The 18,371-nt window shown below is 42.4% G+C and overlaps 1 protein-coding gene across 3 annotated transcripts in view; it reads right to left on the reverse strand.

Moving 5' to 3' along the window:
- The window catches only part of ARMC3 (armadillo repeat containing 3), a 109,769-nt gene that overhangs the window by 9,221 nt on the left and 82,177 nt on the right, over nucleotides 1-18,371 (reverse strand). For 2 of the 3 annotated variants that reach the window (XM_073581810.1, XM_073581808.1), the window contains 2 exons: nucleotides 11,550-11,648; nucleotides 10,020-10,115 (listed from right to left, as the gene is read on the reverse strand). In XM_073581810.1, coding sequence (XP_073437911.1) covers nucleotides 10,020-10,115; nucleotides 11,550-11,648 — 195 coding nt within the window. The remainder of the gene's footprint in view (nucleotides 1-10,019; nucleotides 10,116-11,549; nucleotides 11,649-18,371) is intronic. The other variant, XM_073581809.1, reaches the window with a different exon arrangement.

Here is an 18,371-nt window from a genome sequence, read left to right on the forward strand (position 1 = left end):
GTCTAGCCAGACGGGAATCCAGTATTTTCTCTACCTCATATTCCATGTTACCTTCAACCAATACAGGGTCTGGAGGTGCCACCCCCGGAACAACAGGTTCAACAAACCTCTTCAACAAAGATTTATGGAACACATTATGGATTTTAAATGTGACAGGAAGAGCCAAACGAAAAGAGACCGGATTAATAATCTCCACAATCTTGTAAGGTCCAATAAATCTAGGCTTAAACTTAGGAGAAGCCACCCTCATAGCAATATTTTTTGATGATAACCACACCATATCACCAACCTTAAACTGGGGACCAATGGTCCTATGTCGGTTGGAAAACCGCTGGGCCTTTTCCTGGGAGAGAGATAACTTATCCACCACTTGGTCCCAGATCTGGTGCATTCTCTCCACCACAGTGTCAACACCTGGGCAGGCAGAGGGCTCCACCTGCCCTGAAGAAAATCGAGGATGAAACCCAAAGTTACAAAAAAAAGGTGACATCAAAGTGGCAGAACTAGCTCTATTATTTAAAGCAAATTCGGCCAAGGGCAAAAATGAAACCCAATCATCCTGATCAGCAGAAATAAAACATCTCAAATATGACTCCAAGGTCTGGTTTGTTCTCTCTGTCTGCCCATTGGTCTGAGGGTGAAAAGCAGAGGAGAAGGACAACTGAATTCCCAGCCTGGAACAGAAAGTTCTCCAAAATCTAGACACAAACTGGACTCCTCTGTCAGATACAATGTTCTCAGGAATCCCGTGCAAACGAATCACCTGTTGTAAAAACAGTGGCACCAACTCAGAGGAAGATGGCAACTTAGGGAGTGGTACAAGATGAACCATCTTAGAGAACCTATCACAAATCACCCAAATAACAGTCATCCTCTGAGAGACAGGCATATCAGAGATGAAATCCATTGAAATATGGGTCCATGGCCTCTTGGGGACAGGCAAAGGCATCAACAACCCACTAGAGCGAGAACACGATTTAGACCGGGAGCACGTCCCACAGGACTGCACAAAATTCCTGACATCACGAGACAAGGAGGGCCACCAAAAAAACCGACTCACCAGATCTCTAGTACCAAAAATACCTGGATGACCAGCCAAAGCAGAGCAATGAACTTCAGACATCACTCTCTTCTTCCACTGGTCAGGAACATACAACTTTCCACTGGGACAACGCTCAGGTTTGTCCTCCTGGAACTCTTCCAGAGCACGTCTCAAATCGGGCGAGATGGCAGAAAGAACTACCCCTTCGCCTAAGATGGTAGCAGGCTTGGTCACTACAGGAGAATCAGCAAAGAGGGCGTCTGCCTTGACATTCTTTGTTCCAGGAAGAAAAGAAACCACAAAATCAAAACGTGTAAAAAACAAGGCCCACCTAGCCTGTCTAGGGTTCAAGCGCTTAGCCGACTCTAGGTAAATCAAATTCTTGTGGTCAGTGAGGACCACGACTTGATGCTTAGCTCCCTCCAACCAATGTCTCCACTCCTCAAATGCCCATTTCATGGCCAACAGTTCCCTATTCCCCACATCATAGTTACGTTCAGATGGACAGAACTTTCGGGAAAAGAAAGCACAGGGATTCATTTTAGAAGTTACAGGATCCTTTTGGGACAAAACAGCTCCTGCACCAATCTCAGAAGCATCCACCTCTACCTGGAATGGAAGTGAGACATCAGGTTGCCGCAAAACCGGGGCGGAGGTGAATCTTCGCTTCAGCTCCTGAAAGGAAGAAACAGCCTCCGGAGACCAATTTAACACATCAGCACCCTTTTTAGTCAAATCAGTCAATGGCTTGGCAATACTAGAAAATTTTGCTATAAATTTCCGATAAAAATTAGCAAAACCCAAAAACTTCTGGAGGGCCTTCTCAAGAAGTGGGCTGAACCCAATCGTGAATGGCCTGTACCTTGGCCGGGTCCATTTCAATAGTTGACGGGGACAAAATAAATCCCAAAAAAGAAATCCTCTGTACTCCAAAAAGGCATTTAGATCCTTTGACACACAGGGAATTCTCCCTCAAGATCCGGAACACCGTCCGAACATGTTCCACATGAGAATCCCAATCCTTGGAGAAGATCAAAATATCATCCAGATAGATAATCAAAAATTTATCGACAAAATCTCGGAAAATATCGTTCATGAAGCACTGAAAGACAGAAGGGGCATTAGTGAGCCCAAAAGGCATCACCAGGTACTCAAAATGTCCCTCCGGAGTATTAAACGCCGTCTTCCATTCATCCCCATGCTTAATGCGAATAAGATTATACGCCCCCCTGAGGTCAACCTTGGTAAACCAGCCAGCACCTTTAACTCTGGAAAATAGATCAGAAATCAGGGGTAACGGATACTGATATTTAACAGTAATTTTGTTGAGGGCACGATAATCAATACATGGTCTTAATGATCCATCCTTTTTGGCTACAAAAAAAAACCTGACACCTAAGGGTGACGAGGATGGTCTAATATGACCCTTCTCCAACGCCTCCTTAATATAGGATCGCATAGCCTCGTGCTCGGGTACAGATAAATTGAAGAGCCGACCCTTGGGAAATTTACACCCCGGGCTCAGTTCAATTGCACAGTCATAACTCCTATGAGGAGGCAGAGACACAGACTCATTCTCACTAAATACATCATAAAAGTCCGCCAAATAGTCCTGAACATCATGCCTCACTAAAGGCACACCAACAACCCCAACTCACCACAGACACAGATTTCCAATCCAACACTGGATTATGAATCTGTAACCAGGGAAACCCCAGAACAATAGTATCATGCAGATTATGCAACACCAAAAATCTGCAATTTTCTTGATGGTCTGGGGCGACCCGCATTACCACCTGGGTCCAAAACTGGGGTTTATTTTTGCCAAAGGAGTAGCATCAATCCCCCTCAAAGGGATAGGTGTCTGCAGAGGTGTCATCGGAAATCCACAACGTTTAGCAAAATCCAAGTCCATTAGGTTTAGGGCTGCTCCCGAATCGACAAAAGCCTTGGCGGAAAATGTGGACAGGGAGCAGATTAGAGTAATAGCCAGAAGAAACTTAGGTTGAACACCCCCAACAGAAAACGTGTGTGCAAAGCGTTTCTCTCGTTTAGGACAGACAGAAATAATATGCGAGGCATCTCCACAGAAAAAACACAACTTATTACGCCTTCTGAACTCCTGACGCTGCTGTCTGGACAAAACTCTATCACATTGCATAGGTTCAGACATTTGTTCAACAGGTGGCAACACCTCTCGTGCAGCTTTGCGTTCGCGCAAACACCGATCAACCTGAATGGCTAATGACATAGAATCGTCAAGACCAGAGGGAACAGAAAATCCCATCATAGTATCTTTTACGGCTTCTGACAACCCCTTCCGAAAAAGAGCAGCCAAGGCATTATCATTCCAGGTAGTAAGTACTGCCCACTTTCGGAATTTTTGACAGTACAATTCTGCAGAATCACGAACCTGGCTCAATGCCAGCAGGGTCTTTTCAGCCTGATCAATGGCATTAGGTTCGTCATACAACAACCCCAAGGCCTGAAAAAATGCGTTCACATTAGTCAGAATAGGATCATCTGGTTTCAAAGAAAACACCCAATCCTGGGGATAGCCAAGCAGCAAAGAGATGACAATTTTAACCTGCTGCGCGGAGCTCCCTGACGAGTTAGGCTTCAAGGCAAAAAATAATTTACAATTATTTTTGAAATTCAAAAATTTAGACCGATCCCCAAAAAATACATCAGGTGTAGGAATCTTTGGTTCAGCAGCATGTGAATGAGCAAGGTAGGCGGAAATTCCCCGCACTTCCGCAGCGAGCTGCTCCACACGATCAGACAATTGCTTTATCTCCATTGAGAGAAAAAAAATTCCCCCTACGGCCTCAGAGATATAGAGGAAAAAATATACACACTTTTTTTTTTTTTTTTTTTTACAATTCTTTCCTGCTATTGAGTACCCTAGGATCTGCGGTATGGCGGGTGATTCTGTTATGAATGAGTCACCGTAGGAGGCAAAAGCAGAAATACAAGCTAAGTCCAGAAAACCAGAGAAGTTGGCAACTATCAGATTGCAGACCCCTGAACCTATCAACACAACTAGCAGTAGCCGTGGGGGGTTCCTACGATGCCCTAGACCCCTCGATCACAGCCGGAGAATTACCTAGGCCTAAAGAAAAAAGGGGAAATCTAAACTGCCCCAGAGCAGACCCCAAAGCAATAGGCAGCCCCCAACATATAATGACGGTGAAGCAAGATGAAAATACTAACACAGACAGAAAGATAGACTGAGGAAAGACGGGGCCCAAAACTACCTAGATAGGAAAGGACAGGAAGGATGCTGTCTGCAATCTGCCAAAACCCTATCAAAGACATAAGCCAACAAGCTGATATGAAAAAGGCCCTGAAGCAGCTAGGCTTCAAAAACTAAATCAGCACTCAGGTATTTTCAGAAGACAGAGCTAAAGGAATTCAGCACACCCCAGCAGGGAATGGCAGAAATCCAGAAAAACAAAGCAAAACAAAGTCAAAGCACCAAAGTAAAAGGCCGAGCAGCAAACTTAGCTTTAGAGGAGCAGGAATTCAGACTGGTCTTCAAGGATCCCACAGAGAAATCACCCGCAGGGCAGAAGGGCGTCGGTAGCCTTATATCCAGTCAGTCACTCCACTCAGCCAGTCATCATCATCAGCCTCAGGTGTTTGATAATCAGGCTCACTACCTTTCTTTACCAGAAGAGGGAGTTCCTCGGGCCTCAGTAATGAAGGGGAAAATGAACTCACAACACATTGCCATCTTGCCAACTTTCCGGAAAATCTTGGTGCTGTTAGCGATGAGCAAGGTGAACGATTTCACCAAGATTTGAAGGTTATGGAAGACCGTTACCAGGGTAGATGGGATGTACATATGATGGCTGACTATTGCTGGAGCATCAAATGTGATTGTCCTCAAGTTAAACACTCCAGAAAAAGCTATAAATGTACATTTTTACCTTAAATACTTGCATATATATATATATATATATATATATATATATATATATATATATATATCCTTTGTAGAAAAACATGATAGTGTTAAAAAACATATTTGTCATGCCTATTTCTTATATATTTCATTTTTTGTTCATATTTGTACTATTTAAAAAAAAAAAAAAACTTTTTAGGTACAGCAGTTTACATATTTTTGAGAAGACAAAAATCCTATAGTTCAAAAACTTGACGTGATAGAGAAAAAAACAGATCATTTCTGGATTCAGCATCCAAAAATTAATTAAGAACAGTTGTCTGACCTAACTCCTAAAAAATTGCGTTCCCCAGTGTAATAGTATAGTGCTCTCTTACCTCCTATCATTGAATTCAACTTTAATTAATTTTTTCATAAAACATTGTCATAATCTTACCACGGAAAAATGTGTCTTTCTCAACTTAATAAACACATCTTCTCCCCCTCCAACCGTTACAATGATCAATCTCTCTGAATTTGATGATAAAATTTGCATAGACAAGTTTGTACACTGAAGGGTTAGTTTACATATTGTTCATAGAACTCTGTACAGAGGGTAAGGTGGGAGGAGGAAGCACAACTACATTGCTCAGTTCAGCTGATCTAAGGATGCCTCAGAGACATATGGGAAAGGGATCTCTTTTCTATGTGTTTAGTTTATAGTAGACATCCTAGACTCCCCTCAATTTTGGAACCGAGTTTGGGTAAAATAAAACAACTAGAAATTAAACGTAAAGAGGGAAAAATTTAAAACAATGCGGGATACAAGTTATATTATGGCCAGAAATACTATTATTCCTCATGTACACATATACTGTATAACCATTGATTCTGAAAATGAATCTTAAAGTTTACAATACCATTGTGATGCCATCTGACTTTTACAGACATTTAAAATCCTACAAAACTCATCTCTTCTAATAACCCTATAACACAGTTTAAAGTCACTAGTCAGAGGCTTTTTCCAGCACTGACTCCATTTGGCCAAGTTGCAGATCCTTACTCATCACTCTCGTTCTATCTACCCCTTTATGCTTATAGATTGTAAGCTCATATGATCACAGCTCTTTCCTAATGTTCCTGGTTTACGCTGTGCTATTCAACTCAGGATTGCACTACTCGGCTGTAAGACAAATCTTGGACGGGAGAAGCAGGACACAAGCAAGCTTAGAAACTATGGCTTCTAAAATATATTGTTCCCCTCTGTCATTTATTAGTCGAGACCTATCGACACAGCTATGTAACAAAAATGGGTAGGATATGGGAAAGCAAAAATATACAAAGAAATGTTTTTCTTTCAGTGACAAATTTGGGTTACAATAAGAGTTAGTGCCCATAAATCACACATTTCTGGACAGATTAATTAATACCACATTGACAGAACGGCATGAAAAAGGTTCCACCTGACCTTCATGGAGCAAAGAAAAGACATGTACCTTGTAAGATATATTGTTTGCAATATTGTTTTGAACTAAGTTAGAACTTAGATGAACTATAGACAAGTCTCTGCTGACGCTAAAACTGGATGTTGAAATACTGAACTAATAAAAATTAAAGGAAAATCATAAATAAAACTACTGATTTGTGTCTAAAAGAGTCAACTCCAACCTTCGCACTGTAGGGAAACCTCTGGAAAAGAGATCTTTCCCCTAAAGAATCTGACAACTAGCTAATATCTAGTAGAAAGCGGGTAATTCTTGCTCTTTCTGCTAGCAATGGTTGTCAACAAATCAAATTTTGCTTGAAAAGCACTTGCAAAATGAATAACAAAGAAGTGGCATTTAGCAAAACTATGCCTGAAAATGACTATTTGGAGAGTATTCCTGGCAAATTTTGGCAAAGGCAAGCGCCACTGAGCTTCAGCTTCTCATGTGGAAAGTTCTACAGTGCTGGAGTTAAGGATTCAAATCTGATCAAAGGCATCAACTTTTCATGGACTTTATTCCCTTTGGATTGTTCCACACTCCAAAAATAGACTAGTTGTTTTGTTTCCTGTGAAACTTGCTACAGGCTTTGTGTGAGATACAAGCCAATCACAATATATCTCAAAAGATTACAAAATACATTTTCAGCTTTTTAGGCCGTAAGGAACAAGCTCTTTTGTCGTTGCATCTCAAGGAGCCATAACTTTTTTATTTTTCCATTCGACTTGCAAAAAATGATTTGTTTTTGTGTTGCCATATTCTTTTTCCATACAAAAAACTAGGTCAGGTCATGTATTTTGCTGGAAAGATATTTATTGATACCATTTTGGGTTTTATATGACTTTTGATCAATTTTAATTTAATTTTTTTCTTTTGTTGTAAGGCAGGAAGAACAAAAAAAAATTCTGTCTTTTTTTTTTTTTTTTTTTTTTTTTTAACCATGCAGGTTATATAGTGGAATAAATTGTTTAATATTTTGGCATCTGTAAAAATCCCAAATTTTCACCAAATTAGTCCATGCTCACACGTCCAGTATTTGGTCAGTAGTCTACGGGTATGTGCACACGTTGCGGATTTGTCTTTGGATTTTTCAGCGCGGAATCTGCAGAATCCACTGGTCAAAATGCCTGCGTTTTATCTGCGGATTTGTAGTGGATTTCGCCTGTGTTTTTACACCAGCGGATTCCTAGAATGGAATAAGTGTAAAAATGCTGCGGAATCCGCACAAAGAATTGACATGCTGAAGAAAATAAACCGCTGCGTTTCAGCGCAGATTATTCCGCAGCATGTGCACAGCGGTTTTTGTTTTCCATAGGATAACATGGTACTGTACATCCCTTGGAAAACTGCTGCGGATCCGCAGGGCCAAATCCACTGCGGATCCGCAGACGAATCCGCAACGTGTGCATATACCCTACATCAGTATTTGTAAGCCAAAACCAGGAGTGAGTGAAAAAATACAGAAGTGATGCAAGTCTTTCTATTATACTCTTTTCTTTGATTGTTCCACTCCTGATTTTGGCTTTTGGGGAGAAAGGAGAATGGGTCTTTCTCTCTCATTTTAGATTATATTTCCCATGCACAATACTTCATAAACCTTTCTCAAATGTAAATGGATTTTCAGGTCACAAGATATTGATGATCCTGCAGGTTCACTAAGAAGCAATATTCAATAGGAATTGGAGATGTTCTGCAGCACTCTGCTGCGGCCACTACACTGAATAGAGCGATGCTGTCCTCTTGCAGAGATGCAATGCTTTGGTGAGAGGGGTGTTTGTAATTTTTTTTCTATACACAGCATACTCTGGCTATGGTGTTTTTTTCTGGGGTTTTCCCATAAGCATCTCTATAGAATTTGAAAATCATCAGTTGTAAATTTAAAAAAAAAACTATTAAAAATGCTCAAAATTGGATTTTTAGAAGCATTTTATCAGGGTTGATTTTCCTTGCATGATATTTTTAATAAACTACCAGTGGAGATCATCTTTCTGAATGGTGCAGGGTGATGTGTAGCCCCGATATCCATCACGTGAAGCCTTGCTGTTAGAAAACACATCTGCTTCAATTTAATCGTTCGTTTAATTCGTGAAAACGAATCGTCTGACACATCCCCTGGCACATCTGTCTTTCAGCAGAGGATTTCTGAATTCTCGAGAAAACTGTACACGATTTTAAGCTGCACATGGTTTCTATTAATTAGTATAAAGTAAAAACATGTGTCGGGAGAACAATGTTACATGTTCTTCAGTCTTGGGTGGCTCGTAGAAGTGGAGGAAAAATGAGAGCTGCGTTCCCCGGCACACATGAATGCATCCCACCTTCACATGCTGCTGATCTCTGCAGCTTATAATGCAGATGGATCTGCTGCAGAGACAATGAGATGGATGTGAGCTGTGATATTCAGACCTTTTTGTAAAGAGGTGGACATATTGCCCTGTTTCCTATTGAAGACATCAGTGCTGTGTATATTGTAGAGTGTAATATGAATTGTGTTGTGATGCATTGTAGTGTTTTGCACTGTACTATGAGGAAGATGTGTTCTGCCCAGCAACAGACAGTGAGTAGGTTAAGTTAGAGTTAAGGGTTTGGACTAGCCCATAGTGGGAGAAAGTGAGTTGTGGCCCAGCGAGTGACAGAGATGGACCTGAGGTCCGAGTAGTCCGCAGAGCTGCATAACAAAGGTGGCATGGCGAGAGGAGACCAGAGCAGAGGATAGCGAGATCCTGAACATCGAGACAGAGAAAGTGCTGACCGACTTACAGAGTAATTAAGGAGGGACAGGTCAGTTGACTAACCGGACGACTAGGACACTGAGAAAGACGGGTCCTGGAACAGGACGGACCAGAACGTGGAAAGAGAAGAGAGTGCCCCAGGTGGGAGTTCCTTATGCGTCAACAAGCTAGTTTCAGCCATATTGGCATTATTTCTCTATGAGGGAAAAGACAGGGAACTACAGGAGGAAAAGATGACTTTCACAGACTGTGATGTGGTACTAGGTTGGGTTTTTTGGGCAGAACCAAGTAGGACTAGTGGAGACTGGAACCAGAGAAGCAAAGGAAGTGAAAAGAATATATATATAGAGATGTTGTGTGATGTGGAAACGTACAAGAAGAGATATGCCTGCTATCTCATGTATAATGTTATCATCAAACTTCTGTTCAGTAAATACGTTTCTAAAGAAGTAGTGGTCTCCCTTGATGAATGGGTTAACAACTGGTCCTGGCCAGCCAACATCATTAGTAACATGCAGCCTGCCAAGGCGTACCACTTCAGTATTAGTAGCACCCACACCCAGCCAGGACCCCCACCTTCGTGTAGCGTGCCGGGGTGTAAGAGACAAGCACCTCGCCCATGGCTACCGGCCCAGCACCAAGTTACACTTTCAGTATAAAAAATCTGACGGATAGCGTAACCTAAAAGATGTCTACTGATCTGACCGTAGCTAAACCACGGCATACACAGTTATCAAAACACACGTGTAATTATACCCTGTCATCACTGAATAATACACATTTAAAAAATTATATAGTATCACTTATTATACAGTTTCCCATACATATTTTTGGGTTTTATAACCCGAAATAGCTTGTAATTAGTGAAAATGTACCTGGAAGATTTTTCCTTGAGACCACTTCTGCTTAGGGATGGAGATCGCCCTGAAGGAAGATCATGTTTATCATCAACTGGAGAGGAAACACTTCTGCTGGGAAAAAAAATGAGTATGTGGATGTCAATATGGCGAGGTGACTTTACGAGACTGACTGATGGACGGGATGTTCTCAATTAGGGCTCGTTCAGACATCAGGGTTTTTTTTACTCCTATGAGAGTCTATGTGGTAGTTCACAGGTATGATTTTTTGGGGGGAGTAAGTGATCCGCACAAAAGAAAAAAATTTGGCCAATACTGTTCTGAGTGTTGAATCAAACTCGCCAATGCTAGTATACAGATCGGTGAAAAATATCGTGCGGCACTCGTTTCAAGGACTATTTGATAGGAGAAGCTGGACAAACTGTCATCATTTTTTTTTATACGAGGAAAACTAATGATGGTAAAAACTGACACATTGACCAAACTGATGGAAACTCTGATAAAGAACAATGATAAAACTTAGATTATCGCATATAAGAAAAATCATTGACGTCTGAACTAGACCTTATGGTGGGATGATGTTTTCGGTGGGATGATGTTTTCTTCATCGGTCAACTGACCTTACAAAAAGAGGTGCCTCCTAGTAAAATACTGTTACAAGAATTACGGTATACCTTAAAAAAAGGGTGTTCATATCTGATTACCATATGAGCTATGCAAGCAAGTATAAAATATGAATTAATTTGCAGTTTTGGTGGCTGGCCACTCCTTCTCAGATCCCTCTTGGTAGAGCCATGAGAAATTAAAATGCCAAAGAAGAAAAAACAAGTTTGTTTTTCCAGAATGATGGAACGGTGGCTACAGAACGGAATTTCCCCAACCAAGGATTCTTACGAGGACTTCCAGCTCATGCTCTTCCTCGAGTGGCATTATCTCCTTACCGGTTGTCCCCAACGTAGGTACGTGGCATCAGATGTTGTGACGCTGTACAAAGAAGAAAAAATAAAAATCTGGGGGTACCTTCATGAGCTGACATCCACTTGGAAGATAATCCATGATTCTCAAATCAGTAGAAACAGTTTTTATTTCATTTATAAATTAAAAAAAACATATATAAGGCGCTTGAAACAAAAGCCTTATCAACTCTGGACTGAAGTAGGAAATGTGAAGCTGATGAAGATCCTAGTCCGGGGTCAAATGCGATTGCTTCAACTACTTTATGGAAAACAGTATTCATTTTTTTATTTTATTTTATATAAGTATTAAACACGTATTACTACTTATTTGGGCATCATGGATTATCTTCCAAGTGGGTTTCAGCACCAGAAGAAACCTCAATATTTCTCTTTTTTCTTTTTTGGCATTTCAGCATAAGCATGGATAACTAGGCACAGATAAAGACTGATACATGTAAGCTATGAGGGATCAGTATAGTGTGGGTACACCCTAGAGGTATGATGTGGTTCCCCATGCGGATTGGAACTTAGATGACATATTCTATAACGCCATATAATAATACATGCGGCAGCGTGTGGATATGTCACATACCCTCCCTTCTCTCTAGAAGCGCTCTGACTGTGTGATGACGGAGATCTCCCAAGATTGGGTTCCAGCTTCTCCTCTGCCGGAGGTGGTGAAGGTGTAATTCTGTAAGTAGAGTTATCTGCATATAAGTATCAGCTATCATACACCATCTAAAATGTAAAGTATCAGAGAAAACTGACGCACTGGTTCACACTTTGTGCCGTAGAGTGTTGAATCACTAGAGGTGAATCATAACTTCAAGTACGGTAATTAGAAAAATAGCTCACTACACAGATGGGAAGAAATCTGATGGTTGTCGGAAATGTCATCACAGCTGTCTCTGTTGAAGATGGTATCTTTAATGTCTTTAATGCCACCTTGAGTTTTAAAAAATGTTCAGATCTTGGATGTAACATTTTTTTAATACATTTGCCAATGCGAATAGTAGTGTTCAGGAGGTGGAAGCAGCGGTGGCAGTGGTTAGTGTCGGTCTCAGGACTCTGTCTCTTGTAATTGCACATGAAAGTTGGCAGCACCTTTGTGAATCCTAGCTATGGTTTTCATCTCATATTCCTTGGGGCAAAGACCACTGTCTGTGTAAAATGCATCAAAGCATTTCAATAAATAATTTATTACCCCAGGGTGAGATTTTATTATTTTTATTATTTTAGCCCTTCTTTTCAAAGGGATTCCCCATTAAGCAATACTACAATCTTATCTGATCAGTCCACTCTGGGGGAATAATAAGCTGGCATTCACTAAGGTTAATAAGTGAAAAGTCCACTTACTGTATTGTCTATTCTCCTTGTACTTCCATATTTTAAGATATTGAACACTTTGTAGAAAAACAAAATTGAACATTTTGCCCAACGCTATAGAGAGCGATTGGGAGATTAATGATAGTCAATCAAAAAGATAGCCTATCCAATGAAAATAATAACACGCTAATAGTATAATAAAATAAAGGAAAGGCATAGACTGGAAAAACAATTAGAAATATCAAAGTTTATTAGATAATTATCAAAAGATAATATATATGTATATGGCAAGAAAGTCTGCTAAAACCAGGAATGTAACAGACAGAGCAGAATCAATAAATTCCTCAGAGGAAGAGACCATGAGTCCCCCATAAGAGTACTCCCCCGATAAATGTAAATATAACACATAATTACAATAATTGGCCATAAGAGGTAGACAAAATTGGGAAATTCATATATGCATTTCAAGGGTTTTGCAGTATAACATCCCGGCATTCTTAGAGTTATTTAAAGGGAAGGTGCCATCCAAAAAAATTTTTTTCAGCAATTGAAAAAATGTAAAGAATTAATGTTTACATTTTCTTAAAAAATATTATCATTTGTTTTTAATTTTGCAAAATATGAAAAATAATTTTAAAAAGTAGGGGGGAGCAGCTACTGAAATCTGGCACAAAAACCTATGACATCTAGGAACACAGTGAGCTGCCATTTTGATGGGGCCTGCAAAGTTAGTGACTGTCTTTGCATGTAAAGTCTGGATCAGAACAGGTCATCAATCAGCAGAAATGTGTGGAGCAGACAAGCAGACGGTCCATCCATGTGTATAAAACACAGCACTCTATGTACAATCCCTGGCACCGAACAGGGCGCCCCCCATAGACCAGCTCACTGCTCTCCTGAAATACTCTGTGCTGCTGTCACTCTGCTCCTTCCACCATACATCAGGCCCCTGTCGCCTCGCTTTCACACATCGCCAGGACAGGATCTGAGGAGAGGAATGGGGTCTTCGGTCACTGAGGATGGCAGGCAGGAAGGATTCTGGGAGCAGGGTGACAGCAGCACAGAGTATTTCACGAGAGCAGTGTGCTGGTCTATGGGGGGCACAGAGGGAGATATATGGGGGAGGAGCAGGGTGACAGCACCACAGAGTATTTCAGGAGAGCAGTGTGCTGGTCTATGGGGGGTCACAGAGAGATATATGGTGGAGGAGCAGGGTGACAGCAGCACAGAGTATTTCAGGAGAGCAGTGTGCTGGTCTATGGGGGGCACAGAGGGAGATATATGGGGAACAGGGTGACAGCAGTACAGAGTATTTCAGGAGAGCAGTGTGCTGGTCTATGGGGGGCACAGAGGGAGATATATGGGGGAGGAGCAGGGTGACAGCAGCACAGAGTATTTCAGGAGAGCAGTGTGCTGGTCTATGGGGGTCACAGAGAGATATATGGTGGAGGAGCAGGGGGACAGCAGCACAGAGTATTTCAGGAGAGCAGTGTGCTGGTCTATGGGGGGCACAGAGGGAGATATATGGGGAACAGGGTGACAGCAGTACAGAGTATTTCAGGAGAGCAGTGTGCTGGTCTATGGGGGGCACAGAGGGAGATATATGGTGGAGGAGCAGGGTGACAGCACCACAGATATCCATGAAACATTTCTGCTGATTGATGGCCTGTTCTGATCCAGACTTTGCATGCAAAGACCCCATTCCCCTCCTCAGATCCTGTCCTGGCGATGTGTGAAAGCGAGGCGACAGGCGCAGTCCGGGGTGACGCTGGGAAGCAGGCTGGGGGGAAATGTAGCCATACAGTAAAGATAAAAATGAGACCCCTCTCTTCAGCTGCCTCCCCAGCCCTCCTCTGACTGCACCTATTACCCCTGACCCGTGTGCAGGTGCTCAGCCAGAACCACCCTAGAATGCTTTTAGCAGATAATACTGCCATAGTGTTCTCACATAATACCGCCATATACTTCACACATAATGCCGCCATATAGTTCATACCACCATGTAGATCACACATAAAACCAGCAGGGTGACAGCAGCACAGAGTATTTCAGGAGAGCAGTATCACACGGGATAGGATTAGATACACGGCTCAGCAGACAGTATCACACAGGATAGGATTAGATACACAGCTCTGCAGACAGTATCACATGGGATAGGATTAGATACACGGCTCAGCAGACAGTATCACACAAGAGAGGATTAGATACACAGCTCTGCAGTCAGTATCACACAGGGGAGGATTAGATACACGGCTCAGCAGTCAGTATCACACAGGAGAGGATTAGATACACGGCTCAGCGGGCAGTATCACACAGGATAGGATTAGACACACGGCTCAGCAGTCAGTATCACACAGGAGAGGATTACATACACGGCTCAGCAGTCAGTATCACACAGAGGAGGATTAGAAACACGGCTCAGCAGACAGTATCACACAGGAGAGGATTAGATACACGGCTCAGCAGTCAGTATCACACAGGATAGGATTAGATACACGGCTCAGCAGTCAGTATCACACAGGAGAGGATGAGATACACGGCTCAGCAGTCAGTATCACACAGGAGAGGATTAGATACACGGCTCAGCAGATAGTATCACACAGGAGAGTATTAGATACACGGCTCAGCAGACAGTATCAGACAGGATAAGATTAGATACACGGCTCAGCAGTCAGTATCACACAGGAGAGGATTAGATACACAGCTTAGCAGGCAGTATCACACAGGGGAGGATTAGATACACAGCTCAGCAGGCAGTATCACACAGGGGAGGATTAGATACACAGCTCAGCAGTCAGTATCACACAGGAGAGGATTAGATACATGGCTCAGCAGACAGTATCACAGGAGAGGATTAGATACACGGCTCAGCAGGCAGCATCACACAGGAGAGGATTAGACACACGGCTCAGCAGTCAGTTTCACACAGGAGAGGATTACATACACGGCTCAGCAGGCAGTATCACACAGGGGAGGATTAGATACACGGCTCAGCAGACAGTATCACACAGGAGAGGATTAGATACATGGCTCAGCAGTCAGTATCACACAGGGGAGGATTAGATACACGGCTCAGCAGACAGTATCACACAGGAGAGGATTAGATACACGGCTCAGCAGACAGTATCACAGGAGAGGATTAGATACACGGCTCAGCAGTCAGCATCACACAGGAGAGGATTAGATACACAGCTCAGCAGACAGTATCACACAGGATAGGATTAGATACACGGCTCAGCAGGCAGCATCACATAGGAGAGGATTAGATACACGGCTCAGCAGGCAGTATCACACAAGACAGTATTACAGGTATGCCCACACTGGTGAAACTTCCAGCCCCCCCAATTATACACTAGACTATGGGCTGTATATGTCACTGTCCTCCTGAGACAGCCATAAAAGCTCTCATAAAAAGGAAGGTGTCAGATTACCAGAGATCACTGGGGCTGTGTGTGAGTGAGGAGGTGGAGACAGAGCAGGAGGACAGTGGAGCTGGAGCAGGAAGCACGGTGCAGAAAGTGGAGCTCAGCAGATAGCACTGGGCTACAGTAAAATGGCGCCCAGCCACACCTACAGCAGTGAATGGTGCAGCCCACAGGGGCGTGCCCAGTTCACTGCTAATGAGGCTGCATGGTGGGGTCGGGAACCGACCGCAGTCTCCTATGTCCAGGGACGGCCATATTTGCAGACTGTATGAGTCCTCCACAGATCTGCAAATCAAGATGGCAGCGCCCAGTGGCTACATTAAAACATTATTACAAACAAACCATAAATCCTAGTTAGTACAACATTTGCTGAAACAACATGTTTTGTTACTTACTCTTTTTTTGCAAATTATATAAAATTGCGGCACCTTCCCTTTAAAGTGAATCTGTCACCAGATTCCACAGTAGAAACCACATACATTACTAAAATCTCTGAGACCTGATGGCGCAAATTTGCATTAGAATTGCTGTATAATATTTTTTAATGTGTACATTAAATCTCTGCCCACCTAACCTGATTTACAGTTCCTCAGTGTCCCTCCTCCCTGCTGCTGCTATCTCACACTACTCAGTACAAGCTGCAGCTGTAAAGTCAGGCTGGGTGGGCAGAAACCGAAAACCCTTGGACTCCTGAGCTCTCTCTCTCTATAGCTGGATTCACAAAATGCTTATTTTAATTTGAGCATTTTCCAGCTAAGCTGACAAGGATTTTTAAAGTTTTAAAGCAAGTACACCTGTCTCATCAGGTTTACAAGATCTATTTAATAATGTATGCAGTTTGTATTGTGAAATCTTATGACAAACCCACTTTAACTCTTTTGTGACAAAGCTATTTTTCACCTTAATGACCAGGCCAAATTTTTTTAAATCTGACCAGTGTCACTTTATGTGGTAATAATTCTGGAACGCTTCAATCCCATTGATTCTGGGACAGGTTTTTCGTGACATATTGTACTTCATGATAGCGGTAAATTTTGGTCGATATGATTTGCGTATACTTCACAATTTTCAGGCTGTGTGCCCACGTAGCGATTTTTAAGCGTTTTTGCCATGATTTTCGGCTCGAAAACGCAGCGAAAACGTTTAAAAATCATGTACAGAACGCCCCCCATGCATTCCTATGGCATTCTGCACATGCTGTGCTAATGCTGCGCTTTTTTCCGAGGCGGAATCGCATCGCGGAAAAAATCGCAGCATGCTCATTCTTTTGTGCGGAATCGCAAAGAATTGCCGCGATTCCACACCCATAGGAATGCATGAGAACCGCTTACTTCCCGCATGTGGCTATGCCCACCATGCGGGAAGTTAAGCGTCTCATGTGCGGTTGGTACCCACGGTGTGGAGGAGAGGAGACTGTCCTCCAGGACCTGGGTACCATACCCCTGTAAAAAAAAAGAATACAAAATAAAAAATCGGGGTATATTTACCTTCCGGCGTCCCGCGCTGCATTCCCGGCCTCAGCGTTCCCAGTAATGCCTTGCGGCAAGGTCCTGTGATGACGTAGTCTCGCGTGACTCTAGCCGTCTCGCGAGATCGCTATAGCAACGCGAGACTACGTCATCACAGGTCTCGCAAGGCATCGCTGGGAACGCTGTGGCCGGGAATGCAGCGCGGGACGCCGGAAGGTAAATGTACACCGATTTTTTTATTTTTTTTAGCATTTTAACATTCTATCTTTTACTATTGATGCCGCATAGGCGGCCTCAATAGTAAAAACCTGGTCACACTTGTCAAACACTATGTTTTACGAGTGTGACCAACCTGTCAATCACTTTCCAAGCGATGCTTCAAATCGCTTGGAAAGTGCTTGAATATCGCACACGAAAATCGCGGCAAAATCGCGATCATAATCGCGGTGAAATTTCTGGGAAGGAGTCCGGTTTTTGGTGTGCATTTTAACACGCACCGTGGGCACATAGCCTCAAACTTTAAATTTTGATGCCATTAAATCAGATAGTTATACCACACAAAATAGTCAGTAAATAACATTTACCACATGTCAATTTTACGTCTGCATCATTTTTTAAACAATTATTTTTTGTTATCATGTTAGAAGAGTTCAAAGTTGACGAGTAATTTTCTCATTTTTCCAACAAAATTTACAAAACCATTTTTTAAGGACTACATCACATTTGAAGTGAGTTTGTGGGGCCTGTATAGCAGAAAATACCAAAAGGTGACACCATTCTAAAAACTGTACCCCTCAAAGTCCTCAAAACTACATTCGTGGAATCATTAGTGGACGCCATTGTTGTGTTTGGAAAGCCCCTGATGTGTCTAGTCTAAACTGTGTAAATCCCCCCACAACTGACCCCATAATGAAACTACATCCCTCAAGGATTTTATCCAGTGGTATAGTGTGGATTTTGTTCCCAAAGGTACTACATTTAATTGGATAACATTAGGTCATCATATTGAATATGTTGTCATTACTGTTGAGCCCAAGTGCTCGCTACTAGAGCTTGCATCGGGTGCTCGGGTATGCAATGACTATCGGGGTGCTCGAGTGACATGCTCGAGTCACTACCCCGCTAGTTTCACGATTGATGGACACCCCAAAAAAACATGCTGGTATTGCCTTGTGTATGGCAGGCAATCCCCAC

This window comes from Dendrobates tinctorius, unplaced genomic scaffold (genome assembly GCF_039654945.1).
Source record: "Dendrobates tinctorius isolate UK_male_01 unplaced genomic scaffold, ASM3965494v1 ptg000070l, whole genome shotgun sequence".
In the NCBI taxonomy this organism is placed as follows: domain Eukaryota; kingdom Metazoa; phylum Chordata; class Amphibia; order Anura; family Dendrobatidae; genus Dendrobates; species Dendrobates tinctorius.